The 21,294-nt window shown below is 38.8% G+C and overlaps 1 protein-coding gene across 5 annotated transcripts in view; it reads left to right on the top strand.

Moving 5' to 3' along the window:
- PRDM5 (PR/SET domain 5) overlaps window positions 1-21,294 on the top strand; it is a 142,961-nt gene that overhangs the window by 69,721 nt on the left and 51,946 nt on the right. For 3 of the 5 annotated variants that reach the window (XM_045019971.1, XM_045019970.1, XM_045019972.1), the window contains 3 exons: window positions 5,077-5,237; window positions 5,506-5,583; window positions 17,853-17,946. In XM_045019971.1, coding sequence (XP_044875906.1) covers window positions 5,077-5,237; window positions 5,506-5,583; window positions 17,853-17,946 — 333 coding nt within the window. The remainder of the gene's footprint in view (window positions 1-5,076; window positions 5,238-5,505; window positions 5,584-17,852; window positions 17,947-21,294) is intronic. The other 2 variants (XM_045019974.1, XM_045019973.1) reach the window with 1 other exon arrangement.

The following is a 21,294-nucleotide window of genomic DNA, read 5'->3' as shown; positions in this document are numbered from 1 at the left end:
AATTGTAAAAGGAAGATCTGCCTATTTCAGCTATTTATTTTTTTATCACAACTGCATCTAAAATGATAGCACCATAGAGTAACAACTATATTTTTTGCTCAAACATGAGAATTCAAGAATAGTCCAGAAGGAAGACAGGCAGTCCTTAAGAAAGAAGTATGAAATAAAAAAGTTTACTAACCTGACGATCCTGCATGTTCAGACATGTTCCTTTCATCATCTTCAATGCAGCTTCCTGCAGAGAAGGAACACTTCTCATGATGTTGTTTCATTTGGGCAACCAGGCCTTGCATTCCTTTATTGCACTGTTTGCATTTTGCATGCATGCTTATCTTACCCACAGGTAGAGGAACTTTATTAAAATATTCCCAAACTGGGTCTCTTTTACAGCCTGCTGCCATTATAGATTTTCCCTTCTAGTGAGAGAATGGCATGGTAGATCTCAAATCAATGAAGGCAATACTCGGAAAAACCTCGAGAATTCTGAAATACGCTGCTCAAACAGTTTCACTTCTGTTTCTACTGCCTGTCCCTCCCTTCTCACATTTATCTCCAGACTTCTTCTCCTTGTCCAGATCTATTTCCTCCCCCGCACCCATCCTTCTATTAATTGAACTTTTTGAAACTTTGCACTTTTAGAGAGAGGTAAGGGATTGACACTGTGTACACAAACTTGTATTGGGACAATAGGGTTGAGGACTGTTATTTCTCACCTCTATATATTATTTATTTATTTTAAAACATTTTTGCTGTTAACAAACACGTTATCTCTGGAGACACAAATCCACAGTTTGAGAACTGTAAAACTAAGCATCTCTGATGGTATCTTCTAGACTGAGCACTGAGTCCCATTGGGTAGATAGAAAGATTAATCTAAATAATTTATACAGAAGCCCCAGGAACCCTATAAAATTGGGTCCCTAATTCGTGAACTATTGGAACTCATTTACAAAACTTTTCTTAAACATTACATGAATATATTGTCTCCTACTATAGAATTAGAATTTATAATCCCTATTCCATGATGAGACATTATAGCTCAAAGATATATCTTAATTAAAACTATCTTTAGATAGGCTTTTTCCTCAAAAAGCATTTTTTCCAAAAAATCCGATTTAAATAAAAAAACTGAATTTTTTTTAAATCATTGATTTTTATCCACTCTGTAAATTATGCTCTCACTAACACTTGTGCAACCCTTCTGACTTCAACAGATTTACTCCAATGTAACTTATAGCTTTTAGAAACAATTCTGTTGATAATACATGAGAAGGAATATAATCCGTGTTATGCACCTCAGAACCAACAAGAATTAAAGAGAGTGAACACTTACTTTGGTTATTAAAGCAAGCAAGTAGGACTCTAAATACATACATATGTAAGAAGATCCACTGAGCAAGAAGACTCGATTTTTACATACTTTCCAGAGTACAAAACTACACTTGTAAAAACAATAATAATAATAAAAAATTAAAAAGCTCTTGCTACTGTGTCCAGCAGCAGAATTTGTAGGAGTGAAAGTTGGGGAAAGCTTCTCTCCAAAAAACACAGTGAGGCCTATGTTCCTTATAATCTGTACCAGAAAGAGAGCACAGAAATGGGCGGAGCAAAGCTGATGAGGCGTGATTTCCATGTAAGCAATTCAACACGATTAGTACATCTGGGAGAAAGACATTTTTGGGTATATTATACCAGTGCTCCATTGGGTCCCTGTTTTGTTTTTGGATGCAATTATAGGTACAGATTTTGCATGGTAAAGCTCTGCAGTTTGGGTTCTAGCTGTGTGAGAAACACTCCCCTCCCTGTGCACTGTCACAAGAAAGTAAGATGTATTTTCACTTTTATTCTCTAGCTTTGACTGTCTGGGCTAAAGGCAGAAAATTTTGATTAGTATGTTTTTAATTTTAAAATGGACTTCCCCTCAATCCAACAGAGCCAAAGTCTGTTGACTTGAAAATAGAGACTGGAAATACTTTCCCCGTTTTGTATGTATGAAGTGACTTTTTTTTTTTTCAATAGCTCTAGAGCAGTGGTTCCCAAACTTGTTCCGCCGCTTGTTTAGGGAAAGCCCCTGGCGGGCTGGGCTGGTTTCTTTACCCGCCGCGTTCGCGGGTTCGGCCGATCGCGGCTCCCACTGGCCGGTTCACTGCTTCAGGCCAATGGGAGCCGCTGGACGCGGCGGCCAGTACGTCCCTCGGTCCACGCCAATTCCAGCAGCTCCCATTGGCCTGGAGCAGCGAACCGCGGCCACTGGGAGCCGCGATCGGCCGAACCCACGGACGCAGCAGCCCGCCAGGGGCTTTCCCTGCAGAAGTGGTGGAACAAGTCTGGGAACCGCTGCTCTAGAGCAGAAGTAGTAGGTGGAAGAAATTTGGCAGAGAGATTGTCCATAGCCTGCAGACATGCTTCACAGTAGTCTAGTGAAAATAGGTTGTGATTTATCTAAGTAATGAGGTGTTATAAAATATATTTTGTGTACTGTAAAAATATATACTATGCACAGTGGATTTTGTAATGCAATCTTTTCAAATGTACCTAAGGGATTTAGGTGTATACGTCCGATTTGAAAATCAGTTATACTAGTGCTCCTACGTCCTGTAGGGGCTTTTGAAAATCTCCTCCATAACTGTCTACCAATGTTCTATTGCTTTGGTGCAGGAGTATGTTGGTTAGGAAAGTTTTCCTGTGTCTTTTCTGTGATTAATGAAGGTGTGTTGTGAGGCTAAAGTAGAGAAAAGTCTCTAAAGAAAGGAGAAATTCCCTATTCAGTACAGTGTTTGGATGGCATATAGTTAATGAGGTATGGGGCCACACACTGAATAATTAGGATTAGAAAAAAATATTGAATAACTTCTTTGTTCACTGAGCTCTATCCATCTTGTACATTCTGGCTCTTACTCTGCATAGCACTTAAAATATATGCTTAACGTTAAGCTTGTTAGTAGACCCATTGACTTCTGTGTGCTTAAGTGCTTTACTGGATTGAGGTGAGTACATAGCACCTTAGAGGATCCATTAAGGTCTTTGGGGGAAAAAAAGTACATAGTCCATGCAATTAAAGACTGTATCATAAAGTGCGCACACAAAGGGACAGAGTTAAGGTTTTGTCTGCAGCCTCAGTTTTGACATTTCTAACTTTTGGGTGCTTCACTTTAGAACCTTAAAAGAACATTAATACTTTTTTAAAGTGGAATTTGTTGTTTTATAGAATTGTTATATCATTGTGAAAATACAGAACTGAAGCTGACTGGAGTGATTACGTTTAAAAGTGTTTTCAGTATTTTTTATTTAATGAAGCAGTAAGAGCTTGCAGATTACTTTAATCAGAATAACAACAAGGAGTCAGGTGGCACCTTAAAGACTGAGAGATTTATTTGGGTTTTCGTTACCCACGAAAGCTTATGCCCAAATAAATCTCTCAGTCTTTAAGGTACCACCAGACTTCTCGTTGTTTTTGTGGATACAGACTAACACGGCTACCTCTCTGATATTTAATCAGAATGTTAATTGACTTCACTTGCACTTAACACAGGGAGATGTTACTAAAGGAAAGGGATTCCAAAAGAGACATCAGGCCATGAGTTTTAAAGGTTGAGAATGAAGAATTTCATTAAATATTTTGGTGCAGTTTTGGTGTAAAATCTTGTCTCCAATTGCCTCAGACGATGGTGCTTTTGCTCCCAACTGCAAATTGAATACATTTTTTATGATTGATGTTATTGGGAAGAGAAACTGAGGCTGAACCATTAAAAAAAGTTCTAATCTTTATTGGCTCTATGGGTTGGATAATGCTGCTTACCAGAAGAGAATAGGTATAAGATCTATTTCCATGACAAGTAGAGTCTGTTATGAGCGAGGACTGTTGCTAATGGAAAAATGAAATGTTTCGTTTACAATAGTTGTGTTTTTAAATAGTAATGTCAGTGAGAGGTGGATTAATTTGGTGTCATCAACATAAAGTTATGCAATAAGGAAATGAGTATTTCAGCACCATTGGCATGTACTATCAGATTGGTCTTTACCCAAAGGCCATTGAAGCAAACAGGAGTCTTTCCATTCATTAGCCTTTGGTCTTAGCCCAGAGTGCACAAGGAAAATGGAACCCAATGGAACTAAGATGGCTGTATTGTCTAATACATGGTATTGACAAAGTAGCCTTGCTAGGGTTCAGGAGCCTGCAGATCAAAAATCTAGATTGGGAAGTGGGAGGTCCAGGGAATAATGGCTTCCTTGGACTTTCTTTTCACTTTGACTGCTCTTTGTTTTTTATTCAAGTGCATGGAAGTTACCTCAGGACAGATACACCTTGATTTCCTGTTTTTACCAAATTTTGTGGGCCTATAGATATTTTAAATATGAAGGGGTTCTGAATGAATTTCATTTTACAGATCAATACATAGTAATATACTTAGCAGGAACCTGAAATTCACTTCTATATTTAAGGTAATAAGAACAGTAAGATTTTGTAACTATTTACCTCCAGTTTCACCTTCTTGGATTTTCTTATAAAAAATTCTGTGTAGATTTTCATAATATGATACTTCCTCTCCTTTATTTTCTTTTCTTGATGACAATTAAAATATCACCACTGGCATCTGAGTTAGCATTCATGGAAATGAATGAGGCAGTTCTAATCTCAAAGCTATTGTTAAAGATTCTTTGCAAACTCAAGCAGGCATCTCTGCATCAGTTATATACACTTACCATTTTGAAATTTTTCTTTGCAACCACAATAGCTAGAGACTTGCGGTGTTGGGCGTGCTGCTTTTCAGATTAGATATAAACCCAAAGGTCATGACCACTTGTGGTCATTCAAAATCATTCACTTTCGGCAAGGGTAGAGAGGTTAATCCCAACTTCCTGGCTAAATTATTTGGGTGATGACATTCTGCTTTCTTAAATTGAAATTTATATTGGATATGGTGTTCTTTCACTTCTTGTTCCAGGGACATGTCAGTACAACTTCCTCCATGGGACAGATTTATGCACTGTGTTCCCTTTCTCAAGAGACTAGAGAGTTAACATGATTCCTGACATTGGTTGGTGTGTTTACACCTTGCTTTTCCATTTTATTAGGTGAGAGGACCTTCAAGTGTGATCACTGTGATGCTACTTTCAAAAGGAAGGACACGTTAAATGTTCACATCCAAGTTGTGCATGATGGACATAAGAAATATAAATGTGATCTGTGTGACAAAGCCTTTGTTACACCTTCAGTGCTTAAGAGTCATAAAAAAGTGAGTATAATCAACTCCCCTGCATTTTCATTCATTTCCTTGTTCGCTTACCCTCAAGACTGTGACAAAACATAATATCACTCAATGGTATTTTTTTCAGTAAAAAGTTATCAGTTATTATTAACAAGAACAAACATAATGTATTGAAATAAGCAAACTGGGGTTGCTGGTGGCATCCAGAGTTTAGAAGGTTCATAGGTAAAAGTCCTTTCTAAACACTCCAGCATTGGGTGTGTAGCAGAGGTGACTTGTTGCACTGCTCTTACAGCACTCCTATCTACCAGTCCATAGAGCGGCATTGGTGTCAGCTTTAGAAGAGGCCACTTGCTCACCTTCCTGGCCAGAGGTAAGGTGTCAACTTAAGTAGATGTTAATAGGGGTGAATGTAGAGAAAACAACTGAACAAAATGACTAGCCACAATAAATGATCTCCAGTGCTGCCACCAAATGTAGAATATGAGAGAATCTGCTAAAAAACATTGTGTATGTGTTCTTAACTTTACAGTTTGAATTGGTGTGTGTGTGTGTGTGTGTGTGTGTGTGTGTGTATGTATGTATAAAACACAAATCCTTAACTTTTTTTATAGATTAATAGCAAAACCAAGTGTAATTGCGGTATTTATGTACAGCAATTTAAGCATGAGACTATATGAAGCACTGATTCTTTACATTATCATTAGGTTCCTACCAAATTCACGGTCCATTGTGGTCAATTTCATGGTCATAGGATTTTTAAAATAGTAAATTTCATGATTTCAGCTATTTAAATCTGAAATTTCATGGTGGTGTAATTGTAGGGGTCCTGACCCAAAAAGGAGTTGGTGCGGGGGTGGGATGGTGTCACAAGGTTATTGTAGGGGGAGGTTGAGGTACTGCTACCCTTCTGTAGTGCAGCTGGCAGTGGTGCTGCCTTCAGAGCTGGGCAGCTGGAGAGTAGTGCAGAAGAAGGATGGCATGGTATGGTATTGCCACCCTTACTTCTGTGCTGCTGCCTGCAGAGCTGGGCTCTCATTCAGTAGCCGCTGCTCTCTGGCTGCCCAGCACTGAAGGCAGCGCAGAAATAAGGGTGGCAATTCCATGACCCCCCTAAAATAACCTTGTGACCTCCCTGCAACTCTCTTTTGGGTCAGGACCCCCAATTTGAGAAATTTTGGTCTCCTCCGGGAAATCTGTATAGTATAGGGTAAAAGGACACAAAAGACCAGATTTCACGGAGCGGGGGGAGACCAGATATCACGGTCCGTGACGTGTTTTTCACGGCTGTGAGTTTGGTAGAGCCCTAATTATCATGCAAGTGAGTTTAGCATTGAGGGTACTTTTATAAAGACTAACTACAAAAGGGAATTTAAAGTTTGTTGCCACTCTGTCCATATGTTGTCTTATGGTCAGTGCTTGTGTATGTGTTAGCACCTACCTTTCAGCCCACCGCATAGCCTGGGTTTGATCTCAGACCTCTGAATTCTGCAACATAGTGGACTGCATCATCATCTTAGCTTTGTATGGCACCAAGCACACAGTCACAGATTACAAATAGTAATGGGGCCAGTTAAGGAAAGAATAGATTTTTTTTTTAACAGTTTTAACCTTTACTTAAATATACAGGGAAACCCCACTATAACACGCCCCACAATAACGCAAATTTGGATATAAGGCGATCATAAGGTGGCTCCGGCCACCCCAAGCAAAAAAAAAAAAAGAAAAACGTGGCCGGAGCACCGCCAAAGCGCAAAAAAGAAAAAACCGCCAGAGTGCCGCCGAAGCGCCAAAAAACTTGTGAAAACTGGTAGATGATGGGTGTCTTATGTTTAAGCTTTTCAGCAAAGCTGGGGGTGGGGAGTTTGGAGAATTCTTGTTCCTTTTCCACATTTTATCTTTGTTTAGTTCTTCCTCTTGTTTCTGGTTCCTTTTCTTTCTGCTCCATCTCTCCCTCTTTCAAAGGACTAGGGCGTAGGCAGTTGGCCTGATGGTCACGGCTGGGCTGGTGTCCACAAGTCAAGGATGGCCATGAAGTGTAGTCAGCAGGCAGGGATCAGAGTAATTGCTAGAGCCAGGATTGATAAGCGAGAGTCAGGGTTAGGATCAGGCTGGGTCAGAGACTGGAGATCAGAAAGCAAGATGAGATCTGAAGTTACAGCAGCCCAGAAGTCTGTGCAACTTTCTGGGAAACCTCCAGGGTTAAATAGTGGGCATGGGCCAATCAGAAGACCAAAGGATGCTATCACTAGAGCTCCCTTAGGCTCCACAGGAAGTACCACCCAGTCTCCACAGTACTTCTCGGACATGGCTCTCTATTACCTCCTGCTGGCAATGTGGGAATGTCTGCAAACCTGGGTTCTAGTTCCATGATAGGCACATCCATCTTTAGGATGTGCCTATCAAACGTTAAATACTTTGGCCAGCCCTGTCCCCTCAAGAAAATGGATGCTAGATTTTTGTGAAAAAACATTAACCAATTTCACCCAGTGCTTATTAGTATAGTGTGTGTATGTGGGTTTTTTTATGCTTTTGTGTTGATGCTGGTTTATAGTAAGTTGGTTATGATTACTAAATGAAGCTTGTTTGCTGAAAGCTTCACTTGTAATTTCCTGTATTAGAGCAGATTAAAATAGTAGAATAAGATATTAATTCTTTGGTACAATGATGATCCGCTCGTCCTCCGACAAATATCATCATGCTTATCAAATGGCTACTTAATTAGATTTTGTTTGAAACTGCACTACTTTGAGATACCAGAACAAAATGGATTGCTTTCAATATCTCAGATTGATTTTTTTAATTAGTAATGATATGTTGAGTAAACAAAGTACATTAAAATTGTGGTATCCTTCTTATCAAGAAAATCAAGTTTGTTTTACAATCTATATATTTATTTTTAACCACAATAATACAGAGTGTAAAAACTAAAAATAATCTAAGTATTTTTTTTTCAATTTTTTCTTTCCGTTTTAATAAATGAGACAGGAAATGTGTGGAAAAAGAATGTGTGACCCCTCTCATCTACCACGTATCATAAGGGTTGTGTGTGATTTTGTTTTGTTTTGTTTTTTTGAGAGTACAGGAAAAAAATATTTTTAAAATAAGATTGTCATGGAATGCTACAAAAATAGCAGAATCCACCTATAAAAAGATGGGCCTATGAGGCTTATAGGGATAGTTTATGCTGCCACTGTCCAATCCTTTATGCATGTAGTTGTTTTCAGACTGGAAACCTTGATCCCTTTATAGGCACTGTTTAATTGAATAGAGAGTTTGAGGGTAGATCAAAGTTGAGTTACTTTATTCTCTCTAATATATGCTATTATGTCTAAATGTATAGAAATAATTTCTAAAAGGAAGATTATAAACAATAAATATTTAATACTTTAAATCCTATTAATTTAATAATAAAGTTAATAAATTAATATACTTTATATTATATAATAAATATTATTTATGTAAACAAATTTAATCTAAGGAACAAACAGAAGGGTCTTTAAAAACATTTCTGGGGACACTGTTTATCTAAAACATAGTGAGCATATGTTTATAGCTGTAGTTATGAAAATGCGAACTTGCCCTTAACACTGTCAAAACATAATGGAGGAAATAAGTCATTCCTATTAGTTATACACACTGCTAGAAGTTTCTTGGGATAACCTGACCAATCCATTTCTTCCCTTGTGTCTAGTATTATGCTTTGAAAGAATGTTACTTCTTGATATGCTCAGTAGGACTGATGAATGATGGAACTCTAGTCCCTCTTCCAGGAAGTGACTTCTGAGTTTTAGGTTCTCAAAAAAACAATGTCACCACATCCTTTTTTGAGCTGTGGGCAAATACAGTATCTCAGTTGCCTTCTTTTCAACTGGTTTCTTCCTGTCCGTTACCCAAGCAGAACCTCAGACTTGCAATTCTGTCTTGGCAAAACAATATCATTCAGAATGTTCTTTAATTTGTAGGTCTTATCCCCTTCACAAAGCATTATGCCAGCTCTTTTTCTTTAATTTTGTACATATGCAGTACTGGCTAGAGCGAGGCACATTGTAAGCATTTGTTCATGTAGACCTTCCTTGTCACACTGTGCACTTCTGTATATGGCCTACAACATCTCTGCTTTCCAGTTATAAGCAGTTTTCAGATGAAGATAGACATCCTGCAAACTCTGGAATGGTTTTGTTTTGTGTAACTAATTCCCTTTTGAAGACTAGAAAAAGCTGCCAAACTCCTTTTCACCCGTGACTGGTCTCAGACATGGTTTGAACACAGGAGTCCAAAGGTGAATAGCTAGTGTAGAAATATATTGTGCTACTTAGCTATTCCTTTCTTATGTCTATTGTAACTGTTAATAAAGAAATGACTGATCATTTGTAAAGGGCCCCATGCAGGAAGGTGCTGAACCACTTAACTCCCACTGGAATGAGTAGGAGACAAGGCCACTTAACAAATCTCAGGATCCTGGCCTAAAAAAGATGCCTTTTTGACTGTTTTTGAAGCTTTTGGTTTATTTTCTATTAATTTTTCTATTAAAAGATTCATTTTAATTTCAAATGCATCTCTTCAACACTGATCTGAAGTCCTTTATTAAGTCTTTTTACAGGCAAATCTCCTATTGAAGTTCATAGGAGCTTTGCTTGTGTAAGACCTGAGAAGTGACTTCAGAATCATACCCTACTCTATGGTATGTATCTTTCTGTTTTTGAGTTTGTTATACCTTCATTTTAAAATAGCTGAGATGGCAAGTAGTATAGAATTCTGATCCTCACACTAATATGGTTTGTGGAAAAAATAGAAAATGTTAAGGATGTAAATATAGCATGCAAAATATCTCATTTACTTACAGATAATGGCATCTGTTTCTTTTAATTGCTGTTAACTGAATTTCTGAAGCTACAAAAACATTTCAGAGATGTGCTAATGATGACAGAATTTAATTAATCTTAATTCTTATATTTTCAAAGTTTGAATGAAATGGTAATATTTGCTCCTTCTTTGATGAATATGAATCTATGCTGGTATATTTGTGCATGTAGATTTGAATCCGTGTAATTTATGTAAGAACTCTGATACTAACTATATAGTGATCAATGTCATGGGAATACTTATATATGTTGCACATACACACACTTTTATATATTTGTGTGTGTGCGTGTGTGTGTGTATATATACACGCACACAGAGCCATAATTATATATGAGTCAACATTTTGAAAAATGGCTTCTAATTTTGTGGGCACAATCATATGTCCCTCCTCAAAAGATACAGTTTGTGGTTGCAAAACCAGTTGCTTTTTGTGCAAATCTGAGAGATATCTGTCTATTCAGCTTGGGCTCATGCATATGTTTGAAGTAGTTGTCTTTTATGGATGCAATTAACGGTAATGAAAACTGTTGGTAAAAATTTACAGCATTGATGTCCGATGGAAGATATTTCTCATAATTTGCATGTAACATTTGTTTTAAAAGCACATTAAATCCTTTATCTGAGAAATATAAATACTATTGTCAAACCAAGGTCACTGGATGATGATTTTTGTGTGTGCGCGCAACGTTGGTCTAATTATGCAGGGGAAAATCCTGAAGGGTCTACCAAGTGATAGCCAGTAAAAACATCATATGAGATTTTAAGAGGTTACATAATAATTAGACACGGACTAAGCCCTTTGTCTAAAAATACCTTCCCACAGCCCTTTGAACTTTGAGGCAATTCAGATCTGAATCTAGATCCAAACTTAAGCCCATCTCTAATAATAACTTTGTAACTGTTAACTGGTGAATAAAGTCCTTGTGACAGCTGCACATCACTCTACAATGTAGCCAGGACGTTAAGGCCCAATATCCCCAAAGAGAACTGTTGTCCTAACTATAAATCTCCCCCATCCAAACTAGTCCTTTACCTTCTGAAGAACTGGGTTGATATGAAAGAGTGTCTTTCTTATTGTTATCACTAAGTATTCTGTGTATCATAAAATAGAAAATTGTGTAAGAGTCAAACAGCTAAATTCTAAAGTTTTTACTTATTCCTCACACCGGCAAATATTCCTTTGAAGTCAATGGAGTTTTGCTGCAGTAAGGACTGAGTGAGAACTTCAGGGCATTTGACCCGTAATTTTAACAGTTTTTATTGGTCAAAATTTTTTAAAAATACACTCTCATTTTAACCCCAGATGATACTGAGAAGTTAGATATAAGAAGCCAAGTTAGTCCCAATGAAGAGACTTAATTGTTCTTTATTTTTCTTTTCATCCATTTGCATTAGTCACACAAACTTGCATGGAGAATTGATCCATAGTGTATCTAAGATTAAGAATGCAGGGGTTTTGGGTTTTTTTTAATGCTTTCCTATTAATTTTCTCTCTTCCTTGTTATGATTCATCCTTAGAAGGATCTCTCAAGATCTGAGGATCATAAATATCAAATTGAGTTATTGACAGGTTCTGTATAAATAAATACCAGACTTTAAATTTATTCCTAAATATATATATATATATATATATATATATATAAAATTAAAAACCAGATAACTAGTTTTTATTTTAAAAAATGAGACGTACCTGTCCTTTATTTCGTTGGTCCCTTTGTTTCATTCTCTATTGTAACCACTACCATTTTGTGCTGCTATTACAAATAAGACTGGCCATGTATTTGAGCAACCAAGAACTCCTGCGGAAGTTATGTATTGCTTCAGGGAATCCTGTGATTTTTGGTTCTTCGGAATGAATTAGTAGTTGTCTATCTGGAATCCCCCAATGTTGCCATAAAAGATATATAAAACTTCTAAACAACCTTATCCTAATCAAGATGGATTTAACATTCATATCCCTGGCGTCATGGAGTGAAAAGTGCGTTTTTGTTGGATTTTGAAATTGTATCCCATCTACTTTAACTGCGATTACAGTATAATGCATACCATGTGAGTTAAGGTATTTACTGAAGAATAAAGAATGTATAACTTTATAATGGCTGAGGATTTTTCAATCAAAATGAGAATTAATTTCCTGACCTGTAAAGAATTAAATGCAAAGTTTTAAAAACTGAATTTGTCAGTGGGATGAATGGTTTAGTAATCTTACCTCTGCTATCCCATTTGAAATACAGTCAGTAATCCTAAATGAAGAATATTAATGTTTTCAAACAACTCCCCAGAGATGGGTAGACACCATCCTATGTGTATACAATTCAGTAGACAGATAAATCTTTATTCAGAAAAGAAGGCTAGAGGTAGCCCTGAGATGTGAATTGCTGTTTCCCAGTGTTGACGTTATTTTTGAGGTAACATGATGATGCTCACATTGTAACTGCTAGGTAGAATCCCTTTTTAATTCAACAAGTTTCACAACATTTGTTCAAATGGTTCAGCCTTTCATTGTGGGAAGAGAATAAGTTTGAGCTTATTGAATGTTTTCTGCTTTTTCACAATTAATATTTTGATGTTACCTTTTATTTTTGTATTGAAAACATTTTTGTCTAGATATTCCTGATATCATGAGTAGTAAATACACAGTTTTGACACAAGTACAGTCAAATAACTTCAAATGACTAATTGTTACCGTCAGTAATTTGTAAAGTAAAAAATAAAATAAGGACCAGATTTTGACATCCTTACTGTCTTTGAGTAGTACCTTCCATCATGAGTAGTCGCATTCAGTAAATGTGCTTACGTGTGGAATAAGTTGCTGTAAATCAATCTGTGCTGTTAGTTTCAGCAACATAGAATGTTTAGAACCAAATGGGAGAGCATCTCTTCCAGGTTAGTTTGAGCTGTACTGTTAGACCCCAGTTAAGGAAAACAACCATATTAACATTAAGCACATACTTAAGCACATGCTTAAAATGCTTTCCTGAATTGGGGCCTCAGAGCAATATGTGAAAATCTGCAAGAATCCAGGCCCACAGCTTTCACTGCAAAGTGGTCCTTCTATTATCTTTATGTTCAAGGTGGTAGTTTTGTTCCTTCAAAATAGCTGTTCACTATACCAGTATGACATTCTAGCCATAAAAGGGCCAATTATGCAAAGGTAGTGAACACAACCTCTAAAATTCTGAGTGATCTTAGTTCCCATTGAAGACAGTGAAAGTTACAAATGCTCAGCATGTCACTCAAGATAGGTTTTTATAGTTGATAGGTAAAGGTATTGGCCAGTAAGTACAGTCTTAACTTTTTGATTCTACTGTGTTTCTATGCTGATGCATTTGATAAGATGAGCTATGTCAACATTATATATCTCACTAAGGCTTTTAATAAGTAAAGTAAACATGGAAATTGAATTTTTAATTGTTGTAGGAATAAAATTATGGGGAGGGGCAAAGAAACCTCAAAGTCATGTGTTCTATCTCTGTATGACTGATAGTGAAATTTATAATCTTAATTAGATGATCAGTTGCGTTAAATTTAAGAAAACAAGTTAGTGTTTTCATGGTAAAACGTATCTGATAATAAAATACAGAAAAGCTGACGTTAAAGAAATTTGCTGCTCTTTCAGATAATGATGAAAGCTGTTTTCCCAGGAGAGGAGTGTGCTCTTCTATTATCCACAGGGAATTTACTATATGTGTGTACACACACGCACATATCCTTTTGACTTACTGTAACTAATATTTTTCTTATTTATACAATAAAAATATTAACTCTTATCTCGGTAAACCTGGAATATAACTGTTAGGGGTAGGAAGCACAGTCTGAAAATATAACTGCATACAAAAATAACTATAATTTCAGTAGACAGATAAATCTATAACTATAACTAATTATAGATATTTGGGCCCAATATCCCCAAAGAGAACTGTTGTCCTAACTATAAATCTCCCCCATCCAAACTAGTCCTTTACCTTCTGAAGAACTGGGTTGATATGAAAGAGTGTCTTTCTTATTGTTATCACTAAGTATTCTGTGTATCATAAAATAGAAAATTGTGTAAGAGTCAAACAGCTAAATTCTAAAGTTTTTACTTATTCCTCACACCGGCAAATATTCCTTTGAAGTCAATGGAGTTTTGCTGCAGTAAGGACTGAGTGAGAACTTCAGGGCATTTGACCCGTAACTAGACAAATAACTATAATTTCTTGTCTACAGTATTGCCTAAACATGGCAATCTGTATTTTTCAGATCTGATTTCTTAATTTATGTATGTCACTCAAGTAAATTTAGGTGACATACATAAATGATAGAGCTGATTTTTTTACACAAAATGTATACCAAATTAAGGGATTTTTCTTGCTGTTTTTAAGCCAGCTGATAGTGGTCCAAATAATTTTGATTATTCAAAATGTAGACTACAATTTTTGTATGGAATGTGTTCTGAACATGGACAGTCTGAACAAAAAATAGCTAACTATGGTCTAACCTCAAAAGATGCTAAGTATCCAACAGTCTGGGTGGTTATCTCAACTTTGTAGGGTTCATGAACGTCTCGCAAGAAAGTCTGATTTTTATAAGATCTCCAGCATTGCGTCATTTGGTTCAAACCAGAAATACCACAAGAACACAGTCTTGCAAATGGAGATACATATGAAAATAATTGTATAGAATTTGAAATTGTGCCCACAGATGTTCATAATTGGTTTATAGCAATTCTTGCCTTGCAACAGACTTTTTCTCTTCCAAAGCTGCCAGTTAACACAAGCATACTCTCAAATATACACTTGTGTAGTTTCCTTATCAAAGTACAATATGCACAAAAATATTTTACAGAATTTTCCATAAATGAATGAATCTAATATTTATCATGCATTAAATACATAGGGTCCAGTCTTGCAATCCATATGCATTGAAGTGAATTAGAGTTTTGTATGTTAAAGGACTGTCCATGTTAATTTGGAGTAGAGTTTAAATATAACTCAACTATGGCCTGGTCTACACTACGTGTTTAAACCGATTTAACGCCACACCCGTCCACACTAAGAGGCCCTTTATATCGATATAAAGGGCTCTTTAAACCAGTTTCTGTACTCCTCCCTAACGAGAGGAGTAGCGCTAGTATCGGTATTACCATATCGGATTAGGGTTAGTGTGGCCGCAGATCGACGGTATTGGCCTCCGGGTGGTATCCCACAGTGCACCACTGACCGCTCTGGACAGCAATCTGAACTCAGATGCAGTGGCCAGGTAGACAGGAAAAGCCCCACGAACTTTTGAATATTTCCTGTTTGCCCAGTGTGGAGCTCCGATCAGCACGTGTGGCGAGGCAGTTAAAAATCAAAATAAAGAAAGAGCTCCAGCATGGACCATGCGGATGTGATTGCTGTAAGGGCAGGCAAATCTGTTCTATCAACGCTCCGTTACAGAAGACGAAATTCAAAATCATTTTTAAAAAATCTCCAGACAGACGCCATAGCAGGGACTCAGCTCACTGCTGCGTGACAAGCATAACGGAAAGCCAAATAATCAAATGGACGCTCATGGCCTGGAGGACTCAAGCTATCCCACAGTTCTTGCAGTCTCCGAAAAGTATTTGCATTCTTGGCTGAGCTCCAAATGCTTCTAGGGTCAAACACAGTGTCCGCGGTGGGTCAGGGCATAGCTCGGCAATTTACGCACCCCCCCACCCACTCCCAGAAGTGAAAGGGAAAACAATCCTCTCTTGACTCTTTTACATGTCACCCTATCTTTACTGAATGCTGCAGATAGACACGATGCTGCAGCACTCAACACCAACATCCTTGCTCCCCCCCTGTCATGGGTGGCTGATGGTGCAATAAGACTGATATCCATTGTCATCATCAGCCTATTGGCACATGGGGTAGTGCAAAAGGACTGGTAACCATGCCGACTAGCATCAGTTAGGTCGATCAAGGATGCCTGCCCCTAATTTTTCCTGGTAGATGGTGCAATATGGCTGGTAACCGTCTTCATCATAGCAACAGGGGGCTGAGCTCCATCAGCCCCCACCCTTCATGTGTAAAGAAAAGATTCAGTTGCCCCTGGACTAGCAGTGGGATGCTGGGCTCCTCTCCTACACACTGCTTAATGTCCTGTCTGGACTGTCATAGCAGTTGGAGGCTGCCTTCCACTCATTTCTCACTAACAAGTCACTGTGTCATCACACAAGTGGGGGGACAATGCTATGGTAGCCCAGGAAGGCTGGGGGAAGAACAGAATGAACAGGTGGGGTTGTTGCAGGAGCACCCCCTGTGAATAGCATACAGCTCATAATTTCTGCAGGATCTGACACAGAGCAACTGTGCTCTCTGGTTATGATATACAGTGGTTCTCTAGTACACTTGCCCATATTCTAGGCAGGACTGATTTTATTTTTAGATACCAAAAAGGAGGGATTGACTCAGGGAGTCATTCCCAATTTTGGCTTTTGCGCCCCTGGCTGATCTCAGCCAGGGGCACTTACGACAGCAGCAAATGGTGCAGTGCAAAAGGACTGGTAGCCACGATCATCTTATTACCAATTTATGGTATGGTAGATGGTGCAATATGGCTGGTAACCATCTCTGCTGTCATGCAAAAGCAAAAGCATGCTGCTGTGTAGCGCTGCTGAATCGCCTCTGCGAGCGGCATCTAGTACACATACGGTGACAGTCACAAAAGGCAAAACAGGCTCCATGATTGCCATGCTATGGCATCTGCCAGGGCAATCTAGGGAAAAAAGGCACGAAATGCTTGTCTGCTGTTGCTTTCCCAGCGGAAGGAGTGACTGACGACATTTACCCAGAACCACCCGCGACAATGATTTTTGCCCCATCAGACACTGGGATCTCAACCCGGAAAATCCAAGGGGCGGGGGAGGCTGCGGGAACTATGGGATAGCTATGGAATAGCTACCCACAGTGCAATGCTCCAGAAATCGACGCTAGCCTCGGACCGTGGACGCACACCACTGATTTAATGTGTTTAGTGTGGCCGCGCGCACTCGATTTTATACAATCTGTTTTGCTAAACCGGTTTATGTAAATTCGGAATAATCCCGTAGTGTAGACGTACCCTATGTTACAATTAGATCTCATTATTATAAGCCAATTAGAACCAGAAGTTGTGGAGAAAGGGTGGGGGAACTTTCTCCAAATGAAATTTCGTAACACCAATTCCAGTTCTTTTTCCTAGAGAAAAAATTATCTGCAGGACAAATCAAACTCTATTCTATTTTGTAATAAAATAGGACTAGACAAAAACACAAACTTTTAAGCAATGGGTTCATTTTATTGAGGTTAGTGGTGCCTTGAAGAAATCAATTCACGGTTTCCTGTTTTGTACTATTAATAGTATTTGGCATTGAAAATACCTCCCCCCCCATTGGGTATTTGCAAAAGCACATAAAGATTAATCAAACATTTATAAACCAAACTATTTAAGTAATTATAAACTCGGTGAAACTGTAGTTAGATTTGATAAACAGGTTTATTTTACAATCAATAATGAGATGAGTTTAATTAGTTTAGAAACTTTAGCTATTTTGTGGACTAAAAGGACATCCATGATTAATTCTTTAGAATCTCTGCCTGATGGTGTGGAATCAAATATGTAATGACTGTGGAAGGAAATATAAGCTTGGAAGAAAAGAAATACAATAGAGAAAAAACAAAAGAAAAATGGTCAATGTCAAGTATATTGAATCTTCTATAAATCCTAGTTCTTTAAAGCTATGCAATATCTTCTTTTCTTAACTTTTTGTTTCCTTTCCTCCCCATCCAGACACACACAGGGGAAAAGGAGAAAATTTGCCCATATTGTGGACAGAAGTTTGCAAGCAATGGAACATTAAGAGTTCATATTCGGAGTCATACAGGTACAGTAGCTTATGTAATAAGGAGAACTTAATTGTTTAGACATAGAACTATATTACAAAAATATTTCTTGCAATCTAAGTACTGTTTTACACACAGGATGACTGAATACAGCATTTTGAGATTCTTAGTGCTCTTTTGCCTGATTAATTTGAAGATCCACAGCTACCATACTTCAAACATACAATTACAAAAATCCCATTAGACTTTCTGATTACCCATGTTTGTCCATGAAAGAACTTTTCTTACTAATTGGACTGCTGTTCTGGCCTAATTAATTTAGAGCCAAATCCTGCTACCCTTGTTTGTGTAGTCCCACATTACTTCAGTGGAGCTATAACAGTTTGCACCAGTTGAGGATCTGTCCCGGTGACTTGAATGGAACAACTCCCATAAGTAAGGCAAGCAGGATATGGCCCTTAGTGTTTTGAGACTTCACCATAGTTCCCATGGTAAAGAATATCTGTCTATCAAATATGAGATTGACTAAAAATTGATTACATATACATTAGAATGGTCAGTTTTGTTATTTTCACCTTTGGAAGCAAAAATTGATTCTATAAATATATCACCATGTTAGTGATTTCTGGTTCTTGTGGGCAGTACAAGATGAGGTGAAGTCAGAGAGATGCTTCACACATGCCAGAATATTAGCGTAAGGGACAAGTTTGGTGAGGGCATATATTTTATTGGATCAGCTTCTGTTGGTGGAAGGGACAAGGTGGCAGGAGACTGGCTCATAGGCAGTCTGGTGCTTGGAGCAAGAATCAGGTCTAGGGCTCGGAGTCCGAATGTCTGAGCACAAAGCCAAAATAGAGTCAGAGATGGTGACTGGAGCCAAAGGTCAAAACTGAGTCAGAATCCAAATGCCAGCGCCAAGGGTTGAGACAGAGTCAGAACCAGGGCAAGGGTCAGAACCAGATTACCTCATGTCAAGGGAGGCAGGAGCAAGGCTGGGACAAGACTGGAACAAGAGTGGGTGCACGGCAGGGTCTAGGCTGGAGCAGAGCTTGGAGTAAGGTGAGCACAGAGAGGCAGACAATCTCTGGGTGTGTGATTATGCAGCCGCTGATCCTCGCAGCTGCTGGGCTTAAGAGCGAGCCACCTGACTGCCTTAACCAATCAGGTGGTTCTGCTGTGGCCTGTGATTGTTGTCTGCCTGACAACTGGGCAGGTGCAGCTGCAGGTCCTCATTCCTGAGAGAGTCTTTCAGGCTTACACAGAGCTCTTCTTCAGGTCTGGGGAAGGTAACCAGAGTGTCTGAGCTAAATACAAGGTAAGACAGAGTGCTAAGCATAAAGGGTTCATACATGCTATAGGAGACCACTTAAAATGAAGTGGGCAGTTAAGGGTTAGCAGGCAGTAGGACATGTTACAAATTGTTGTCATGAGCCATAAAACCAGTGACTCTGTTCAGTCCATGGTTTTTAGTGCCTAGCAGCGTTCTGCATTTAATTTCCTCAGCTTGTCTTTGAAGGTGTTGTGCATTGAGGGGCATGTGTTGCAAACAAATTCTAGAATCTACCAAGACTGTGTTTTAAGGACAAGTGGAAGGATCCTTTTGGGGGTCTTACTTGCTGCATTAGGAGAGTGTGTGGGGGTCACTCTTGCCCTGTTAAGACTCTTTTTTGCCTGAATTTACAAAAGGAGCTAGGCACCTAAGTCCTTGTTTTGGGACTGCTGCAATTTACAAAACTCCCACTGAACCTTGTAGGTGCCTAAACTCACTTGATGCCTAAGTTTTCAAAGTTCCCTAGGAGTCTGTTTCTGCCTCTGAGCATGCTTCCTCCCTGTAGGCACCTGGGTACCTATCTCCTGCCTAAGCCCCAGAGCAATTCACAAACCAGGGGAAGATAGGCATTCCTCCGCCTAAGTCGTGTGCAGGACTCAATCCAGTAAGCATGCTCAGAGAGCACCTACTGGATCAGGCTCCTTGGGTGAGTTCACACAAAACAGCTGGAGTGGGGCAGGTCCCACTGGGTAGGGTACTCAGCTGAGATATAGGGGACCACCAGCTGAAGTCCCTGTAATGGGATAGATCACAGAACCCCCCTTGGGAGCTGCCACCTGATGTGCCAAGACTGCTTCTGCCCCTGCTTTCCCTGCCAGCCTGGGATCCCAACACCCTGTCTTGCTGAGCCAGACACGCCCGTCTGCTCCAACACAGACCCAGGGTCTGAATTACTTACCCAACAGCTGCAGGCTTAACTGAAAGCATCTAAGACGTGTTCTTGTCTTTAACATTCAGATGCCTGACTCCCAATGGGGTCAAAACCCAAATAAATTCGTAAACTCATAAATTGTTCACCCTCTATAACACTGATAGACAGAGATGCACAGCTGTTTTGCCCCCTTACCCCCCCAGGTATTAATACGTACTCTGAGTTAATTAATAAGTAAAAAGTGATTTTATTAAATACAGAAGGTAGGATTTAAGTGGTTCCAAGTAGTGACACAGAACAAAGTGAATTACCAAGGAAAATAAAATAAAACACGCCAGTCTCTGTCTAATCCATCTGAATACAGATAAAATCCTCACCAGTTCCAGAATGCTCCCCTTTACAGACTAATCTCCTTTTAGTCTGGGTCCAGCAATCACTCACACCCCTTGCAGTCACTGTCCTTTGTTCCAGTTTCTTTGAGGTATCTTTGGGGGTGGAGAGGCTCTCTTTGGTCAGCTGAAGACAAAATGGAGGGTCTCCCCTGGGCTTAAATAGACTTTCTCTCGTGGGTGGAGATCCCCCTCCTCACTCATATGCAAAGTCCAGCTACAAAATGGAGCTTTGGAGTCCCCTGGGCAAGTCACATGTCCATGCATGACTGAGTTCCTTACTAGCCAAGCCATGTTCCTGGGAAAGCCCAGATGTGGATTGGTGTTTCTAAGTTCATTGTTGGCTTAAGTGTTTCTTGATTGGGCACTTACTGAGAATAGTCTTTTCTCAGGAAGCTGACCAACTGCTTAACTACAGCCTACTTAGAATCAAACAAGTATGCAGCCAGTATTCATAGCTTCGAATACAAAACTGATACATGCATACAAATAGGATTAATAGATTCAGTAGATCATGACCTTTACAGAGATGTGTTACATGGCATATGTAGCATAAAACACATTCCAGTTATGTTTATATATATATACACACACACACACCTTCCCTGTTTCTATGAACTATAGATGTTAGACTTCATTTCTCAAGTGTAAAGTGGAGTTAGTTATTTTCAAATCAGACAATAGATCTCTTTTGAACAGGGGGGATTTTATAGCTGTCAGGTTGAAAATTCTATTTACATGTACAGCATTATCCATGACACCTAATGCTTTGGCTCCTTCAAGCAGGATTTCTCAAATT

This window comes from Mauremys mutica, chromosome 5 (assembly GCF_020497125.1).
Source record: "Mauremys mutica isolate MM-2020 ecotype Southern chromosome 5, ASM2049712v1, whole genome shotgun sequence".
Taxonomy (NCBI): domain Eukaryota; kingdom Metazoa; phylum Chordata; order Testudines; family Geoemydidae; genus Mauremys; species Mauremys mutica.
The sequence above is the reverse complement of the archived record's forward strand: the minus strand, read 5'-3'. Positions and strand labels throughout refer to the sequence as shown.